The sequence below is a fragment of the Excalfactoria chinensis genome, chromosome 1 (genome assembly GCF_039878825.1).
Source record: "Excalfactoria chinensis isolate bCotChi1 chromosome 1, bCotChi1.hap2, whole genome shotgun sequence".
NCBI lineage: Eukaryota > Metazoa > Chordata > Aves > Galliformes > Phasianidae > Excalfactoria > Excalfactoria chinensis.
Window position 1 is genome coordinate 46,505,244 of NC_092825.1, and position 17,893 is coordinate 46,523,136.

A 17,893-nucleotide genomic window follows, 5' to 3' on the forward strand; every position below is an offset into this window, starting at 1 on the left:
TTGGAGGGAGAAACCAGACTCTTCAAGGCGCTTCCACAAAACCTGCCACCAGCCCTCAGGAGGCAGGTAAGGATGGCAACATGGACATCCAGCTGTGGGGCAATGCCTTTGCTGCTGATCACATAACTTGCAGTTTGATGCTAGCAGCTTGTGACAGCTGCTGTGATGTGAAAGGAGGCACGCCTAGAATGCTGCATTTATTTTACTGCCTGCAGCCTTGGTAAGGGAGTGACCATGAGCATAACGAGGAAATACTGATGAATTCGACAAAGTTCAGCTGAAGTAGATTCACTGTCCTCTGGAAAATCTAAGTGCATCTTCCATTGCATGAGGAGTTTACCAGTCCTGCTTGCTTCTTATATCTTTGTGCACCTATTTAACTAGGATGCAGATGGATACTTAACATGAAATATGCAAAGAATGCATGCAAAAATCACTGCTTCGTAAGATTGGCACTTGAGCTGCTTGGGTGAGCATCCTGCAAGAAAGGTTCACTCTTCTGTGCAGTCAAAGACGACAGTCTTAACAGTGAAAGATCAATCTTTATTTAGAAGGACAGCAATCACCTCTGCCAACTTTTCCATTACTAATAGTTCTCCCAGCTGCTTCAGCTAGAGGATTAATGACTCACTTCCCAGCAGTTCATTGAAGTGGCCTTCTGTACCCAGGTGAGCTCTCATTTAAGCTGATTATTAAGAAAAGCAGCAGCCCTCACAGTAGAACAGAGAGGTTGAGGCTCTCTGAGCGCAGGCACTCATGGAAATAAGCAGAGAAGCAGAACTCTTTCCTGTTTTTTCAACTGGTTTAGCCCTGGGAGGAGATTTATCACCTCATGCTGAGAGAGGAGGAAAGAATGAGCTACCTATCTCTTGCAGTGCTACAGCCAGTGCTGCTGCTGCTGCTCCCTGAGGAGCCCCTGCCTGTGTTCCTGCTTCATTTCGGGATGCAGAAGTTAGGAAGAAGAGGAGAGCCACTGTGTGTCTAACCTTGCAGATCTGCATTCACTCCTTCAGCAAGCTCAGCTTAGGAATAAGTATTGTGAAACTGACTTTAGATGTGAGGTAGGAATGCTGACAGTTCCTCCAGACATAGATTTTTAGCTACTTCTTTCCCTGAACTGCTGTTGCAGTGACTGCTTAGAGCCTGGCTCTGGTGTTCTGCACTGTCAGGAAGTTGCTGATGATCCCAGACACCACCTCAGGTTCGTTCAGGTGCACAAAATGACTCCCAGGCACCTCTACCAGCTGGATGTCCTAGAGGGAGAAAACAAGCAGAAATAGAGCTGGAAAGCGTTCCTCCAGGCAAGCTGTGCTCACTGTGTGGTACCCACTGGGATGGAAGCCAGAGGAAATGCAAAAATGGTGTCTCAAAGAAAGGTTGGATTTCACGTTGCCATAGTTAACCTCAGATAAACCAGCCACTGACAAACCCATCACATAAAGATGACAGTCCAACAGGGAGGCAAGACAGGGGTGGGAGGAACTGGGAAGAGCTATATCTGGAGGGCAGCACTGACTAGGACTTTGGCGGTAAGGGCAAAGCCAGCCTTCCACCCCCCCAAGTGAGGACTGGGCTGTTTAGGACTAATCCCCAGCTGTGGATGTCCTCTAAGGTAAGTTTTATTTCCTAGCTGCTTCCAGGTTGGTGCCCAGTGAAGTGGATGGAGATGCGAAGATGGAGATTGCTCTCACCTCTTTGAGGGTGTGCTCAAATGCCTCCCGTAAGGATTTCACAAACTGATTCCTGCTCTCTAGTTTGTGTGGAACCAGGAGTCCATCTTGTGCTCTGAAAAGTAAGAGCAAGACTCAGTAAAGCACATCGTGTGCCTCTGTGGCTGTCTCCTGGGCAGCAGCAGTGTCCACGGGACAGACTGGGATGGCAGACCCTGCTGCTCCGCAGGCTGCCTGCAAGCAGCGCAGCTACAGGTTTGTGCTGCTACAGGTAGTCAGAGGAGCAAGGCACAGCTTGGCTAAGCAGCTATTATCTATCAAGCTATCTGTTTAATACTTGGAGTACTGCCAAGTAGTATCATAGGGAGATGGGTTAAATATTATCCCCCCAGGACTGGCTCTGTAACTCTTCTCGGTATAGAATTCCCTGCCCTCCACCCTATCTTCTGCTCTTGGCTTTATTCCCTCCAGCCAGCTTCTGCATCTAACCTCTGTCCCTTCCCTCTGTACTGCTGCTTGAACACTATCATCACAGTTTCTGCCCTACTTGGAACGGGAGGCACCAGGGCAGTTTCCCTGAAGAAGCCAGTGTCTGCCTGTAGAAGTAAGATTGTGCTACAGGTAACTAGATGAAAAGATGTCAGGCTCGAGGGGATGTGTTCTGTATGGCCTAGAGGACCTGTCCTCACCATGATGTTGCATTTTTCTGCTCTGGACAAACAGGAAAAGACTTAAAGAAAAATGCTCCCATGACTTGAACAGCCTAAAGAAGCCCAAAACTGAATTTCCTTTCTCAGCTCCCAACACCTCCTTTCCCCTGGATAGTATGGGCCAACATCACCAGAACCTTGTACACCTCGCTCTATAAGGAGACAGCCAAAGATAGCAGGACAAACAGCACCCAGACCAGACAGATGGCTGATGGCTTGTGGGGCTCCAGGTAAGACACCAGATGCCTCCCCAGCATCTCCTCCCTGCTCTGGGACTGGGTCAGGCTCCAGAACCAGCCGGAACAGGTGAAGGCTGCAGTGGCTTTACTGTTTGTACGGCAACAGGAGAGGGCAGGTGGGTTGCTGCCACTGAAGGAAGAGAGTCAGGCCACAAGGGAAGTATGCAGGAATGATGATGGAAAGGCTCATGTGTCTGCCAGGATGTTCCCTTTGCTCAAAGGCAGGGGATGAACAGGTGGGGAGGAGCTTTTCTAGCCATCATCCCTTCACACAGAGTGGCAGTGAAGGCTGGTTTTGCTTGTGCCTCACTCACAAAATGATGAGAACGCGGTCCTTGATCTTCTGCAGGAGCTTCACACACTGTTCCACTGTGAGGTACTCTCGACTCTGCTGCAGGTGCAAAAACAGGGAGAGCAACAAAAGTCAGGGACAGTAGCTGAGGATAAAAGGTATCCCCAAGCTCCATGCAGGAGAGGCTGAGGCCCCACAGCCACTGTGCTGAGACAGGACAGGCTGCCAGGCTGCACATAAGAGCGCCTGGCTCTGCAACTGTTCCTTCTATCCAGATGTGTTGCAGGGCTGCCAACTGCACTGCCTGCTGGGTTGCAGCACATATGGGAATGATCTCACAGCAGAGAAAAAGCTTTAAAAAGTCCTTTTGCTAAAAAGGAGATAATACAGTACTCTGGTTTTCATAGCCTGGCAGTAGCACAGGTAGAGGAGGCCCTTCTTACACAATAGTGGCACGATGCTATCAACATATCAGATGTAAAGACTTTGTTCCACTCCCTCCCCCCTTCCTGTAAGGGTGACCTGACAAAGAAGCTGACCTAAAACATCCATCCATCTGCTGCCTTAAGAGTTACAACAGCAGGAAAATGTGGCCAGGAGGCCCTGGGGCTCAGGAACTGCTAAAAAATTCAGTAACATTTTCCAGTGACTCTAAGCTGAGTCAGTTAATGATCAAGTGCAGGCTCTTTTAAAAGCAGCATTTAAAAGAGGTGTGGGACTTAGGGAAGCAGTAAGTAAACGGCTGGGTGGAGGCAGGGTCTGGGCTCAGTGAGTGGGCCTCCGCTACCTCTGTTTTCTGTAAGCTCAGGGCTCAGAAGCAGCAGGGGGCAAGTCAGAACAGCAATGCTCACCGTACGGACTCTCATGTCTCTGTTATACACCAGCCCTGCAAGGAAAACAAGAGAAGGTTTTCACGTCTCATAGAAACAGGAGTTGCTCTGTCTCCTCTGCCCCTCACTCTGCGGTCTGCCCAAGACTTTTTGAGGTAAGAGGAGTAGGATTAACTCAAATGTCTTCTTTTTGTTATTATTTTTCTTCCTTTGCCCGTTCTAGGACTTGAGCTCCAATGTCAGTTGCTGGGAAATGAGAGCTTTGCCTCCAGACTTAATTGATCCCATTCAGGCTATGTAAACTCACAGCTAGGGCACTCTGGACCGTGGAAGACAATGGCTGTTGGCACTGCTCCCTTCCCACACCCGGTGCTGGGTCAGCCCTGAGATGAGCCCCGTCTCCAAGCAGCCCCTTACCAGTGGGTGTCTCAGTCGCTCCTCGCTGCAGCAGGATTGCCCCACCCTCTGCTGTCAGATGTCTGTTTGCTTCTAAAAGCCTGGAGGAGACATGGCAGAGACATTGTGCTGCTGAAAAAAAAGGAGGAAGCGAAGCGAAAATGGCATGACAAGGTGACAGCAAGCTCTCAAGCTGTTTCAGAGAAGAGCAGGAAGCTGACTGCAGAAGCAAAAAGTCTTGCAATGAGATACCAGAAGAGAGCTTGAATGGGCAGAACCGTGACCGTTTCCCGTTATGGCTGCATGAACCATAACTGCCCAAGGTGAGGACGGGCAGCAAATGAAGAGACAGGTGGGAACCCACCTCTGCAATGCTGCTTCGGGGCTGCGGGCTTTGGGAGCTTGCTGCTTTGCTTCTAGACTCAGTAATCTATCGATAGCCAGCCGCTTTGACTTCAGCCATGCCTCAGTGTCCTAAAACAAAGAGATGTACAGTGCACGAATAACCTCCCTTTCCTGAGTCACTTTATGCCTTATTAGAGGGTAGAAGAGGGTGTTTTACCCATCAGCATCTCTCAGAGCTTGTACCAGTTACAGATATATTAAAAATGCCCACTTCTCGAGGAAAGAGAACAGCAACACTTAAGAGGCAAGACAGGAGCAGGGAACTAAGCACTGTTGTACAGAAGTTATTAACTTTTCACCTTCGTAATCTCTTTTACCTTCTCCCTTTTAAAGTGAAGACAGCCCTCTAAAAGAACAAGGTAAATCTGGGATCTTTATTCTCTCTGACCCCAGGCTTCCATCCCATTTCTGTCTACCAAACCCCAGCACCTGGTAGCGATGATGGCAGTCTGGGAATGTAGCTTCATGTCCTGCCAGGAGCAGAAAAAATCTGCCAGCCTTGCACTCGGGTCACCCAACAAGCTGTTGGCAAGAAAACACCCTTGGCAGGCAGTTAGCCGCTTGGATAGAGGTTCCAGTTCCTTTTGCATGTGGGCATGGCATAGACAAGTGAATTTCAGTGCTACAGGACTGCAGGATGCTCCTCCAGGGCCACCCTAAGCAGGGTATCACTTCATGCAACAAGGAGCAGGTCTGTGCTTGCCAAAGAAGTTCTGAGAATTGTGTGACCTGCCAGGAACTGGGCACATCAGTTTTTCCTTTGAGCAAATGAAGGGAAGACAAAAACATTCCTTCTGATTTTAAAAAAGGGAGGGGAAGGACACATGAAGTCTAACCTCTGGAGCTAGTAGAAAGCCGAGATTTTCCAGCAAGATCAGCTTGTCCACCATCTCAGGATAAATGAAAGCAAACTGAAGAAAGATGAGACATTATGAGAAAAGCTGTGCATTGAGTGCTGTTTTCATCCTGCTGTCCTGGATAGGGGGTTAGAAAAGGGCCTCTCCTTCCCCAGGATCCAAGACCCGCACAATCTGTCTCTTCGTTACGCTCCCATTTGTTGTTCTAGCCACAAAAATCACAAACCCCATGAAGACAGTATGTTCTACTCACCATTCCTGCCACGGACCCACCTGTAAAGGGAAGGAGAGTGCTCAGTTAAGCACAAGACACCCCTTGGTAACAGGAGCACCCATTCCCCAAAGCAAGAGCTGTCTTACAAGCATAAATGCATGTTTGTACCAAGGAACAAGGCCCAAGCTACACAGTAAAGCTCTCTCAGCAGAGAACAGGACTGTCCCATCTCTCCCCCAGGCAGCAAAGGAAGAGTTATCAGTTAAAACACTACAGTGTGCAGGTACTGTGAGCTGTGTCCAGAGAAGCCCTGGGCAAGAAAGACAAGGCCATAAAGCCTGGGGAGAGCAGGAAGGCCTGCTGTGAATATTCCTGCCTTAGACCATTGCTCTTTGTTCATCACGGTTCCCTCCTGGGGGCTCAGGAAATGCCCACAGGGCCAGTCAGAGCCGTTTGTACTACAGCATTGTGGAAACAAGCATTTTAAGCAAGGATGTAGATTTTTGAATCACTCAAGCAAGAACCCGGTACTTGACACAATATAATAAATATTCCAACCCAGCTTCTAGCAGCATGCTTTGTAAATTAATTATCTACTCATATTTCCGTGAATCTCACAGCTTACAAGGAAAAGAGCCACTTACCCATACTGTGACCCATCAGGGTGAACCGTCTCCACCGCAATGCTAAGTGGCAACAGACAAAAACAGACAGTGATGCATTAGAAACCAGAGCTGCGGCATCTTGCTGCTTCCCCACCAATACAGGCCCCTTCTCCCAGGAGGGCTTCTGCAATGCTTGATTTGCTTCCTAATCCAGAAATAAGGTGGCTATGTGGGCCTGTTTTAAAGAAAACGAACAGCCACCACCTCATTTCTTTCAAAGTTATCTCACACAGCTGCAAACAAGCTAAGGCAAATTCCCATTTACTGCCAGACATGAGACTGGCAACTAGCAAAGGAGCTTCACTGTGCAGCATCCACTGGAAGGGGGAGACCTTGTCAGAGCACCCTGCTGCAAGGCATGCAGCACGAGCTGCAAGGACACAGTCAGCTCTACTGCCCTGGGAACATACTGCTATCCCAAATGAAAGCTCTCTGCACCAGGAAGTACATCAGGCTCTTCAGTCCATTTTTAGGGAGCTCTGGGGAACTTATAGGAAAATACTGCTTCATCAATGCTGCCGTCTGAAAGGCATGTTTTACATTCTGGAACATCGAAGAGCTCCCATAGGCTCCCCCACAAATATGTAGTCAGACCAGGAGTTATTAGAGCCCAATGGGCCTTGGCTTTGAGATTTCTTTGCATGGTCCTAAAGCAAGCACCAAGCTGTGAATGGGGGGAACCAGAAGACTCTCCAGTTAACATCTAACTCTGGTTGGGGGTTGCTGTCTGCTTAGGAAAGGTCATTCTGGGGGAGCTATTTAGTTGCATTCACCACTCATCCACTACCGCTGCTTCTTGGTACAGAAGCATTTCCTTCCCAGGGTTTATTGTTTCTTCTCAAAAGACAAACAAACAAATCAAAAACCCACAGAGGAGTCGGTTTAACAAAGCACCAGCTAAGGTCAGCCTGGAGAGAAGCAGAGGGTGCTCCCTCCCAGCGGTTGATGCTGCTGACTTGTTCCAAAGAGCAGGAGTGACACAGCACCCCCTGCACAGTCGTCATCTCAAAGGCCCTTTCAGCTACTCACCTGCTGCCACCCGGCGCACATCGCTCACATAATCCAGGAAATGGTAAGGGGAGCCGGCAGGTCGGTGGGATGACAAGCCATGGCCAGAAAAATCCATTGCCACGTACCGGCAATCTGAAAAGCAGAGAGCATCAGACACACAGCCCTGCCACACAATAAAAGATGCACCAGGGAGCCAGACTCACCTCTGGGGAGCAGTGGAATGAGCCTGTCAAAGGTGTTGGCGTTGTCCAGCCAGCCGTGCAAGCACAGCACGGGGTGTCCCTCTGGGGGTCCCCAGGCCTTGGCTGCCACATGGCCCCAGGGCACAGGGAACTTCACCTCCGAGAACATGCCCAAAATAAAGCACTCTCAAGCGATGTCCCCTGAGAGCCACGTGCTCAGAACACGTCCCAGGGAGCTCGTTAACAGCCCAGAGCTCTGAAAAGAGTAATACAGATCTTTAGTAACTCGCTAGCTTTCTGTAGTCTTAATTAGCAGCTGGCTGATTTACAGCTCCCCATTCAACATCCCTAGCCACTATGCCTGCTTGCCTGTTTGGGGACTTCTCCCAGCACATACTGGTGATGCTCCTAGGAAAAGAGGGAGTCTTCCTGGGAATAAGGATGCTGCCTTCTGTACTAGATTACTGCCGCCTTCTTCTCCTTTAACCTGATATTTCTCTTCTTCCAGAGCCTGACATCTCCTACAGAGTATGTCACACAGCAGGTTCCCTGCTGCCAACCCCCACGTGCCCCTCTGGGCCACATGAGATGAGCCCACAGCCCACCAGGCACCTGCTGGCACACACACCTGTCTCACTGCTGCCAATCTGCCCATTAATTGCTGAGCTTCATCAGAGTGTAGAACGGTCAGGTTGGAAGGGACCTTTAACCCTAGGCTCTCAAGTAAACCCCCTCCAGCACAGACCAGCCTCCGGGGCTCTTTCAGGGCTGTCCTGAGCGCCCCTCCATTACCCCTAACCCTTGTAGCTCCCAGAGACCCGCGGGTAACCTGAATCCTCCCCCACACACCCAGCCCCGCTGTGCTCCCTTCTCAGTCCCTTAAGCTGCCCACGCTGCTGCAATGCCTACAGCAAGTCCCTCTGTCACATCCAAGAGCAAACTGCAGGACGCAGCCCTCGGGGTCCCGAGGGAACCTGCAGGCCCTAGAGCACCTCCCCAGCTGCACCTGAGGCCTGCCCCTCGCAATCCTCCCTCCCTCCCACCGTTCAGGAGCCCCATTAAGCTCAGCGCGGTACCACGTCCCCCAGCCCACGGGCTGGTCTCAGAACGGCGCAACGGCCCCCTCCTACCGCTCCGTCCGCTCGCAAGGCGCAGCCAGGCCGCAGGACGGAGCCCGTAGGCGGCGGGGCGGGCACCGCGGCAGCACCTCCCCGCGGCCCGGCCGCTCCTTCCCTGCGCCTGCCCGGGGCGGCCGCGGCGCTGCCTGGAGGGGCGGGGGCGGCCATTTTGGTGCTCCCTCACCGGTGCCCTGCTGGGGAGTGCAGTTGGTATGTCAGGGCTCTCTAAACTCATTCGCTGCCATCAGGTTCACAGCCTGTAACAGGAGTGAGGAAGGGTCTGAAGCCGTAATCCATCTGAGGCGGTCCTTGCCGTATCCTTCGCTGCCTCCTGAAGAGATGCTGCTGGTGGTGGAAGCTGCTTGCATGGCAGTGTCACCGCGTGAGGTGTCATACATGTGACCCAAGAGCATCATAGGGGCATCACACAAGCTCTGTGCTTCACAGCAGTGCTGGATTTATCCCTTTTTGAAGGAGGAAGTATTGTGAGCTCTGACATCTGCTGTTACTGCATTGCTCTGGGGATGAGAGCCTCTTACCCACACTGCTGACTTCACTGCAGGGCTGAGCTGTGGGCAGGTGAACCGCAGGCAGCACTGCAAGTAACTCCTCATCTGTGAAACCCAGTCCTCTCTGCCACAGATGATGAGGGGCCTGGAGCACCACTGGAAGCAGAATAGAACCCGTGGGTTGAGATAAAAACTGTTTACTAAAGAGAGAAGAGGAACGTGGAAACAAATATACAATGATAACAATATACATACCTGCATATGCGTATAGCTGCATTGCGGTCGCTCTTAATGTTCTTTAGTGGCATGGCGTCAGTGTGTGGGTATCTACATGACATACCTTTACAACCACGTTCTCTGCCTCGGATACAGTAACTTTCCGCAGCACAGTGGCCCAGATGGATTTGCCCCTGCCCTGCCAGTTGTTCTTCTACTGTTGTGACCACCCCCATCAGGCTTTTGCCACCATCAGTGAGTCAGTGCAGCGGTGGAGCACTGGTTAGGTTTGTTCAGCAATATCTAAAAGCAGCTGGGTGGCCTTCACTTCAGCAAATTGGCTCAGTTCACCCTCTGCTTAAGCAATTTCTGCAACTTGTCATGTAGGGCTCCATACAGCAACGTTCCACCGATGATGTTTTTCCAACTCAAACCCCTTCATATGCTGCCGGTATCTGTTTTCCTGTTGGAGTGTAGCAAGGCTTCAAATTCTCTGTATTCCTGACTCCAGAACCCCATGGGTCGATATTGAGTCTCCCCTGGGGCTTTCTGTCAGAGTCTCCAAGTAGGACCATTCTCCCTAGCTTCCGTGTAGAGCATGTTTTTCACATCTTGTCCTGCTTGGACTGACCCAAGGGCTACTTCATGAACTATCTCCTGCTTATACTGTTCAGAGGTTTGTTGTTCAGGGCCCCATGTGAAACTGTTCTTCTTCCAGATTACTTAATAGAGAGGGTTTACAACTAGACTGTAGTTTGGAATATATGCCTAAGAAAGTTTGTTTCCTTTTTTGCTCACTGTTGGGCACATCGAAGTTCTTTTGTTAATCACATCCATAGGGATCTGCTAACGTTCATCCTGCCATTTTATTTCTAAGAATGGGATCTCCCGTGCAGATTCCTTGACCTTCCTTTGCCTTATGGCAGGACTGGCTCTCCGAAGCACTTGGATTGTTTTCTTCCCTTTCCTCAGAAACTTCTGCGTTGCTCCACACGATGATGTCACCAACGTATTGCAGGTGTTCAGGAGCTTCCCCCTTTCCAGTGCATTCTGGATCAGCCCATGACAAATGCTGGGGCTTTTTGCATCCCTGGGAGAGTCGATTCCAGTTGTACTGGACGCCCCTCCAAGTGAAAGCGAACTGTGGCCTGCACTCTGCCGCCAGAGGGACTGAGAAAAATGCACTGGCATATCATTTGTGGCGTACCACTTGGCTGCCTTTGATTCCAGTTTGTGTTGAAGCATGTCCAGAACAGCAGCACTCAGGGATGGTGTGACTTCATCCAGGCCACAATAGTCCACTGTCAGCCTCCACTCTTCGTTGCATTTTTACACTGGCCATATGGGACTGTTAAAGGGTGAGTCTTGCTGATTACTTGTCCCTCCATCTCCAAGGCAACTATGCCAAAAGCACACCGGTACTCTTTTGGATCCTTGAAGTACCCTGTCCTGCAGTAATCTATACCAAGGATGCACAGAGCCTCTGGGCCAGTTTCTTGCAGCTCTCATACCTGTGCCTCTAGTGTTGAGGTGGATTTTCCATCCCACTTCCTCATGTCCTCTCCATGGCCACATGGGTAAAACCACAGGATAGTTCATAGTGTGTACCCACCACATTCCCTCCCTTGAGCAGAAGAACACTTACTTCTAATAGTTGAGATGCTGGTCCACACAGATGGGGAGTAGGTCTCTGGCTTACTGGAACTCCCAGGACAGTCTCTCCACAGCTGAAACACAGGCCCATAGGGAAGAAATGTTATTTATATTGTCAAAGTAGGCTGGCCACTTTGTCCACTGTTGGATTTTTAATTATCTTTCCAGACCATTGCTGCCAGTGGCTGGCATATGATAATGGTGTACTCCATGCAGTATTCTACCACATAATTCATGGGCACTTGATATCATCTAGACCTTGGAATAACTTCTCATTGTCCAGGTTAATGTTTTACATCACATCCATCACAGCTGATTCCCTCAGGTACTGCATACCTTTCTCCATGGTGGTCCACACACCTGGGAAACATACCAGATCTTCCTTAAAGGGATATCTTTCCTTCACAGCTGACACGTCACTTCCATAGGGTGATGGCTCGCATCTCTTTTCAAACTGCATGGTCAATGCTCCTTTCCCTAAGCAGGGATCCCAGCTGCCTGGCTTCACTACCCATTAAGTCCAGTCTACTGGCACCCCAGCACCGGAGCAAGCAGGTGACAATATGCTCACCTGGATGACAGCTGAAATCTTTTCACATATCTTGCAGCTCACTCCAAGTTAGGGCTTGAAGGGTTACGAGTTCTGACTCTTCCTCCTCCTGTGCTCCCAATGGCCCTGCTTCATCTTCTCCTTCCATCCTCATTTTAGTAGGAGTTTTTGTCCTTAATAGAGAAGCCTCAGGCCAGATTCATGGGGACTATTTATAAATAGTTGCTCAACCTTAAATAAAACCTGAAACACGTTCAGTAGGCACAGCAATAGTAACATGCTGGTTTGAACGTTCCTGCTTATCTATCTCCCCCCATAGCCTGGCTCCCCAAGGAGACAAAGAGTGAAATCATAAATGGTTTCCAACATATGGTTCCCAAGGTATGAAGATGACCGCAACATCAAACACAAATACAGGATTGGTTTCCCAAACAGTGTTACACTGCACAGAAAAAAAATGATAACCTAAATCCAGCCCCTGGAAACGGTAAACAGCGCAACAGGAATCATATGTAGCAAGTAATATGGTTCCATGAAAAAGCTCTCCAGAAACAGAAAAAAATGATGTCATATGGTAGGGAACGGCCCTGTGCCTAATTCAGGCCACTTGTCCTGGCTCAGCCCCACTCCCAGCTAGTGCATCATAAAGGCAGAGGCTCTTTCCCACTGAGCAGCCCAGCCCAGCCCCAGGTGCGCTCGCATCGCTCAGCAGCTACCAAAACACAGGTGTGCTATCAACACTGTTTCAGCAGAAACCAGAACGCAGCTTAGCATTCACGTTCTGTCAAGGGCTCTGGACAACCAAACGAAGCAAAGTCCAGCTGTGCTGTGAGCAGCGTCACACCTTGCTGGAACAGCTGGAGAAAGAATAGATGTCTGCTCTTAGGAGACTGTTTTTATTGTTGTAATTGAAAACCTCTTGGTTCAACACATCAGTTTCCTAAACTGCATGATACATTTTTCAAACAGCCTGTGAAGCCTGAAAGTAGCACAGCAGCTCACAGCCTTGTTTCTCCTGCCCATTTCAAAGTGGGCTCTGTACCGCAGGAAAGTAACAGCTTGGGGAACCATCACAGAGAAGAAAAGAGTGCTGTTCTGCTTGCAGCCTCCTCACCAGATGATTAGGTATCCATATAGGCTTAGAAGTCTAATGCTTTGCTTTTTTCTTAGGCCTTCTGCATCAAGGAGGAAGACAAGGACCTGCAGCACTGAGGAACCATGCAGACGGAGAGAACACGGTGCTATCTACAGTTTCTTTGCTACAACTGCCAGCAATGGATGTCTAATTACAAAGGGAGAAAAGCAAGAAGCAGCCTGGTAGAACAGATCTGTAAAATGTACTCAGTCGCTGCTGCTGCTGTTAGAGAGAGCAGGGCCTTACTGCCAGCTGCTAAAATGTGATGGTGAGAAGCCATGCAAAAGCACTGTAACTCTTAGGCAGTGGCTGCAGGGTGGGCTGCACACAGGCAGTGGCTGCCAGGCTTGCTATTCTGTGTCCATCTTCTCCTTAGGAAGGGGACCTTGTTTCCAGACCAGGAGTGATGTGGACTCATGGGTTTGTGAGACAACAGGCCAGAGGCAGGAAAATCAGAGCTGGTCCCATGGAGCTGGTTCACAGCCTACATATCTGGACAGAGCTTGTCAGGTAGGTGCAGTTAACAAATTCACTTATCTGGCAGCTCTGACCTCTGCTTAATACCAGTTTTCAGGCACAAGCCTTCTTTGGGATAAACCTGAGATTGTGCTGTAAATGCCTATTTCACTCTTATGCGTATCACTATCCACAGGTCTTAGAGCCTTTTCCCCATCATCCCGCAGCCAGAAGCCATCTGGCATCAAGCAGTCAGAAGAATCTGGCCTTTTTACTTTGAGTCACAGAGACAACCTCTGGGCCTTAGGTAGGAAGGATGCCTCTAGTGAATCCCAACTCCTGTGTCTTGCATCCCAAGTTACTTCTTGTAGGAAATCCGTCAACAGAAACCCCGTGGGGAAGAGAAAATTCCTCACAGAAACTACCAGCAGTAGGTAATGTAAAGATGCTTTTCCTGAACAAAGATGGCTGCTCCAGAGGGGATCTTCTTTCAGAGCTGGAGCTTAAAGTGGAAGTTTTACAACACAGGCATGCAGCCTTGGACCCAACCTCAGCAGCAACAGCACCGTGCTATAAGCCTAAGGCAGACTGCTGAGATCTTCTCCAGTTCCCTCATGTCCTCTCTTCTCAAACCCACATAATACTGCATAGCTACTCTGAAAGAGCAACCCAGCGTCCCGCAAGACCGTGTATTTTCCTGCTGACCCTGCCTGGCAAACCACTCCCTGTGGGCTATGAGGGCCCTATTGAGGATGCACAGCAACATTTGGATGGCTCACAGAATTTGTTTTGCTGCCATCTATTTCAAAGAAGTGCCACAGCCTGCTGAAGTGGAACTGCTGCCAGTGGGGGACCAAGTTAGACTCCACCTGGTAAGGTGTTGAGGTGTTGGCTGAGCTGCTGGTAGGAAAGGCTGCTTTTGCTGAAAGAACTGGGAGTTAGTTGGAGATCTCCCATGCACTTAGCAAAGAATAATTTAACCTCTGTGTCCTTGCAGAGGAGGAGCAAACTTGCAAGTGTGAACACTGAGACGTGCAGAGCTGTTACGCTCTGCTGACTTGGAACTGCATTGATCAGTTTGTACTAGCTGCAGGTCTGGTGAGGAAACTTTAAGTACAGCAGATTGATTGCTACCAAGGGACAAATTCCCCATAGCTAGTTGGATTCAAGCTCTAAAGTAGTGGCATATTGATCTCTTTATGGTGATTTATTAGTAGTAGCCCTGTACCCCAAACTCTCTAGCACAGTTATATGAGTTAAAAAGTGTACTATTGCTATCTTAACTCATTACTTGTCAGAGTACTGCACAACCTCTACGTAAAGCCCCACACCGCCAGAGCAGCCCACAGTGGGGCTGGAGGAAGCAGAGAGGCTCTTAATGATCACAAGGCAGCCCTGTATCTTCAGTCCATGGATTCCAAATGGGCCTTGTGCCCTTTGTCATGCATGCTGTTTGGTGTCCCCCTGGCTGAGGAATGCTGCCCTCTGCACAAGGCTGCAGGGGTAAGGATCCCATCCCCTAATCTGACTTGTTCAGGAGGGAGAACAGGATGTTGGAGGAGCAGAGCTCTCACTGAAAGACTGAACCACTGATCTGCATGTTGTGAATGCTTTGCTGTGGACATTCCCCAGCTGTGAGCCCCATCCATAAACTGTGCTTGACTTGGAGACAGTTCCAGGGAGTTATAAGGGTTTAAATCAGATGCCCAAGTGGGAAGAGATGAGAAAGGCTATGACCGTCCTGCAGCCCAAGATTTTCTGCCACCTCTGGGCCCTGCTTGACTTTTGCTACGTATTTTTCCTTTAATTTTCCCTGATTTTCTATTTCATTTTGCTGATGTGGATGAGTTTCTGATGCCTGAAGTAGCTGCTGATGTATTAAGCTCAAAAAAAAAGCTGAGATGTTTTAGGTTGATTTCTCTCCCCTGGCTCCATCAGAGTTCTCCAGACCTGAAGAAGGCAGGAAAGACAAATACACGCTGGCTCTTTACCCACCACAGTCTGGTGATAGTGTGAAGGGAAATCTTTGGCAGTTGAAGTTAATAGCCAAGATATGAGTGGTTGAAAAAGTAGCAAGCATCTGCTCCAGGGATTAACCTGCAGCAGAATTTGGATAGTGGGGACGCTGGAGTGTTAAATCATCCCCACGTGAATCATTGCCGTTCAGCTGGCAGCAGCCTCAGGCACACACCGTGCATCAGCTGCAAGTGGCACACATTTGTATTACTTTATTTGCAACTAATGAAATAGCTAGGAACATTTATTGCATATAAATTATATATGAGCACCCACCATACAAATAAACTCTCTCCGGTCTCAGCTTTCCACTTCCTCTTTAATCAGAAAGTCTTTTATATTTGGGGTTCAGATGCAAAAGTCTCTGCTGGTTCCCATCCCTTGGGCCTGTTCTGGGTAACTTGTGAAGAGAGCTGCCCTCCAGTTCTCTGCAAAACCTGTATATGCCATCAGATTAAGCAGCTATTTTGATGTGTTTAATGGAGGGGGAAGGGCAGGAGGTTCTATCCTGCTCTCGTCCAGGCTTAACCTTCCTTCACTTTGAAAATCTGGCAGATTCCCCATAAGCTGAGGCAAAATAACAGCAAAAACCCAAAGCAACCTGACACTTGTAATTACAGGCCTACCAGCTCCTTACTGACCTCAGACAAAATAAGGAAATGGTGCATACAAGGAATCATTAAAAGCAAGAGAAGAGTTGTAGCTAATGCCAAGTCTCATGTTTATGGAAAAGAATCCATCAAACTGAGCTGGTGACTCTGGAGCTGTAGGTTTGGGGTCAGGCATTTGGCTGATAAATACAAAAGCTGATGATGTAAGTATGGCTCCAGCGAGGGATGCGATATGGTCTCACTTCGTGTTTTGACTTAAAAAAAAACCCAACAACTTAAAATGATAGCAAATGTACAGCATTTGTTGGAGTTGGATCAGACATTGGCTAGCTAACATGCCCAGGTGTTACAGCAGGTACAAGCACATCAGGTGTGTTTTTGAAACAGCCCAGTGCTAAGCTACCCAGTGTGGGTCCCATTCATGGACCAGCAGCTCCGTCCATGGGAGAAGGGACTCAGGCAAAGGCTGGGCTCTTGGTGTACAAACAGTTGAACCGGGAGCTCACTGTACTGCATTTGCAAAGGCTCGTTTGATCCTCAGGTGTGTGAAAGGGGAATGAAGAGCAGGTGAAATGCGATTATATTGCATCTGCTAATCCCACGGTTGTCTTATGGGAGTGTAGCCATTTGACATCTACAACTAAAGGAGGAAGTTAAGACATTGGTGAGGCTTCCTGCAGGTTGGAAGACATCTGGGGGAGGACTGGTATGATCAAAGCCTAAATATACCTGTGAGGACTGAATTTTTGCTTCTCTAATAGCTACCCCTGCCAACAACTGCACAGGAATAAAGCCTAGACAGAAGGTACACATTCTATAAGGTATAAGTAGTTAAATATTTGGACTTGTGATGCTGTCAGCTTCCCCATCACTGGCAATTCTTTAATCAAGATGGGATGTTTAACCAAACAGCCACAATGGCGCAGTCCTTTGTCATGTAACCATCAGGAAAACAGACCAGTCTGAAACCGAGTCTAGTGCAACAGACACCACTGCCAGATGGTAGCAGACTGCAATGTCTTTGCTACAGATACCCCTACAATTATAGCCCATAGCTTTATTCCTTTTTGTTTTCTACATTATTATTCCTCAGTTAGAGGCTCAGAAGATACCCCTGTTTCTAGGTCCAGCAATCAGGCAGGACCTTTTTTCTATGCTTGTCTGTGTCCTGGCTAACTGCTTCAGGATGGCTCCCTCTGGCTGATTTTACCTCTGGCTAACGGAGCACTGCCACAAGTTGCCCAGAGAGAGGCTGTGGAGGCTCCTCCTTGGAGGTCTCCAAAAGCCGCTTGGATGTGGCCCTGGGCATCCGGCACGGGGTGTCCCTGATGAGCAGAGCTTAGAGCAGATGGATCTGCCACCACCAGCCAACATGCTGATTCCATGGAAGCCCTGAAGGAGGTGAGCATAGGTGAGGAGTTGCTGCCAGTCTCCTGTGAGCGGGGCTCAGCATCATGGGGGAGCAAACATGAGGAAGCAAGGGCAGAGATGAGGCCACACTGGCAGCCAGCAACAAGTGCCCTCCCTTTCCTCTCCCTCATCTGTAGAACAGCAGAGGGTGTTGCAGCCCACACTGAACACCCCGGTCTCTTTCTCCCACTGGCCGTAGCTCCCCAGCCTCCAGCCCAGCTGCCAGCAGGTGTGGGAGGCCAGCAGCCTGCAAGCTGCCTTTAGGCCTCCCCACAGCCTCTCCGGGTCACGGCGTGCCGGGCAGCGTGTACCTTCGCTTTCCTGGAAAGCAGCTTCTTGTCGATACTGAGAAGAGCCTTGTTCTTGGAGGGGGAGGAGGGGCCGGCCACTGCTTCACGCAAAGGGGCCACTACTTGTGCTAATTTTTCTTATAAGGGCTGAACTAATGCAGCCTGCACTCGCTCTAAACCACAGAAAGGTGTTTTTGTTTGGTTTTGTTTCCTTTTTTCTTTTGCTTTTTTTTTTCCTCTGGGGGGAAGAGGAAAGGAAGCTGGGAGACTTTTTTTGTGTTGATTTTGTCCTCCCAGCTTTCTTTTCCTGTGCTGGTTTTTGTTTGGTTGTTTGTTTTTTTGCTTTTCTTCTTAATGCTTTGCTGTTTGCATCTCCCAAAAGGAGGCCTTTAGAAAAGACCACCTAGAAAGGTGAAGAGAGAAGGGTATTTGCACTAAAAGGCTGTACATTTTGTGCT

The 17,893-nt window shown here is 49.2% G+C and overlaps 1 protein-coding gene across 2 annotated transcripts; it reads right to left on the bottom strand.

Moving 5' to 3' along the window:
- Window positions 1–529: 529 nt before the first annotated feature.
- Window positions 530–8,721, bottom strand: SERHL2 (serine hydrolase like 2). Of its 2 annotated transcripts, none has more exons than XM_072336722.1 (12): window positions 8,602–8,721; window positions 7,493–7,727; window positions 7,308–7,421; window positions 6,258–6,299; window positions 5,653–5,672; window positions 5,379–5,453; window positions 4,502–4,611; window positions 4,159–4,238; window positions 3,763–3,797; window positions 2,934–3,010; window positions 1,692–1,785; window positions 530–1,253 (listed from the first exon to the last, which is right to left on the bottom strand). In XM_072336722.1, the coding sequence occupies exons 2-12, from the start codon at window positions 7,638–7,640 to the stop codon at window positions 1,137–1,139; spliced, it is 912 nt and encodes a 303-aa protein (XP_072192823.1). In that variant the 5' UTR covers window positions 7,641–7,727; window positions 8,602–8,721; the 3' UTR covers window positions 530–1,136. The 2 variants fall into 2 exon arrangements, with proteins under 2 accessions (XP_072192823.1, XP_072192813.1); XM_072336712.1 differs by having other exon boundaries at window positions 8,548–8,658.
- Between the last annotated feature and the right edge of the window lie 9,172 nt (window positions 8,722–17,893).

What these genes read in the sequence shown, in the direction of transcription:
- SERHL2 (XM_072336722.1), bottom strand. Translation starts at nt 7,640, where the DNA reads ATGTTCTCGGAGGTGAAGTTCCCTGTGCCCTGGGGCCATGTGGCAGCC. An exon ending in CCTGATGGGTCACAGTATGG is followed by an intron (nt 5,673 to 6,257) that starts GTAAGTGGCTCT and finishes TTCCCTTTACAG; the next exon opens with GTGGGTCCGTGGCAGGAATG. An exon ending in AGCGACTGAGACACCCACTG is followed by an intron (nt 3,798 to 4,158) that starts GTAAGGGGCTGC and finishes TTTTCCTTGCAG; the next exon opens with GGCTGGTGTATAACAGAGAC.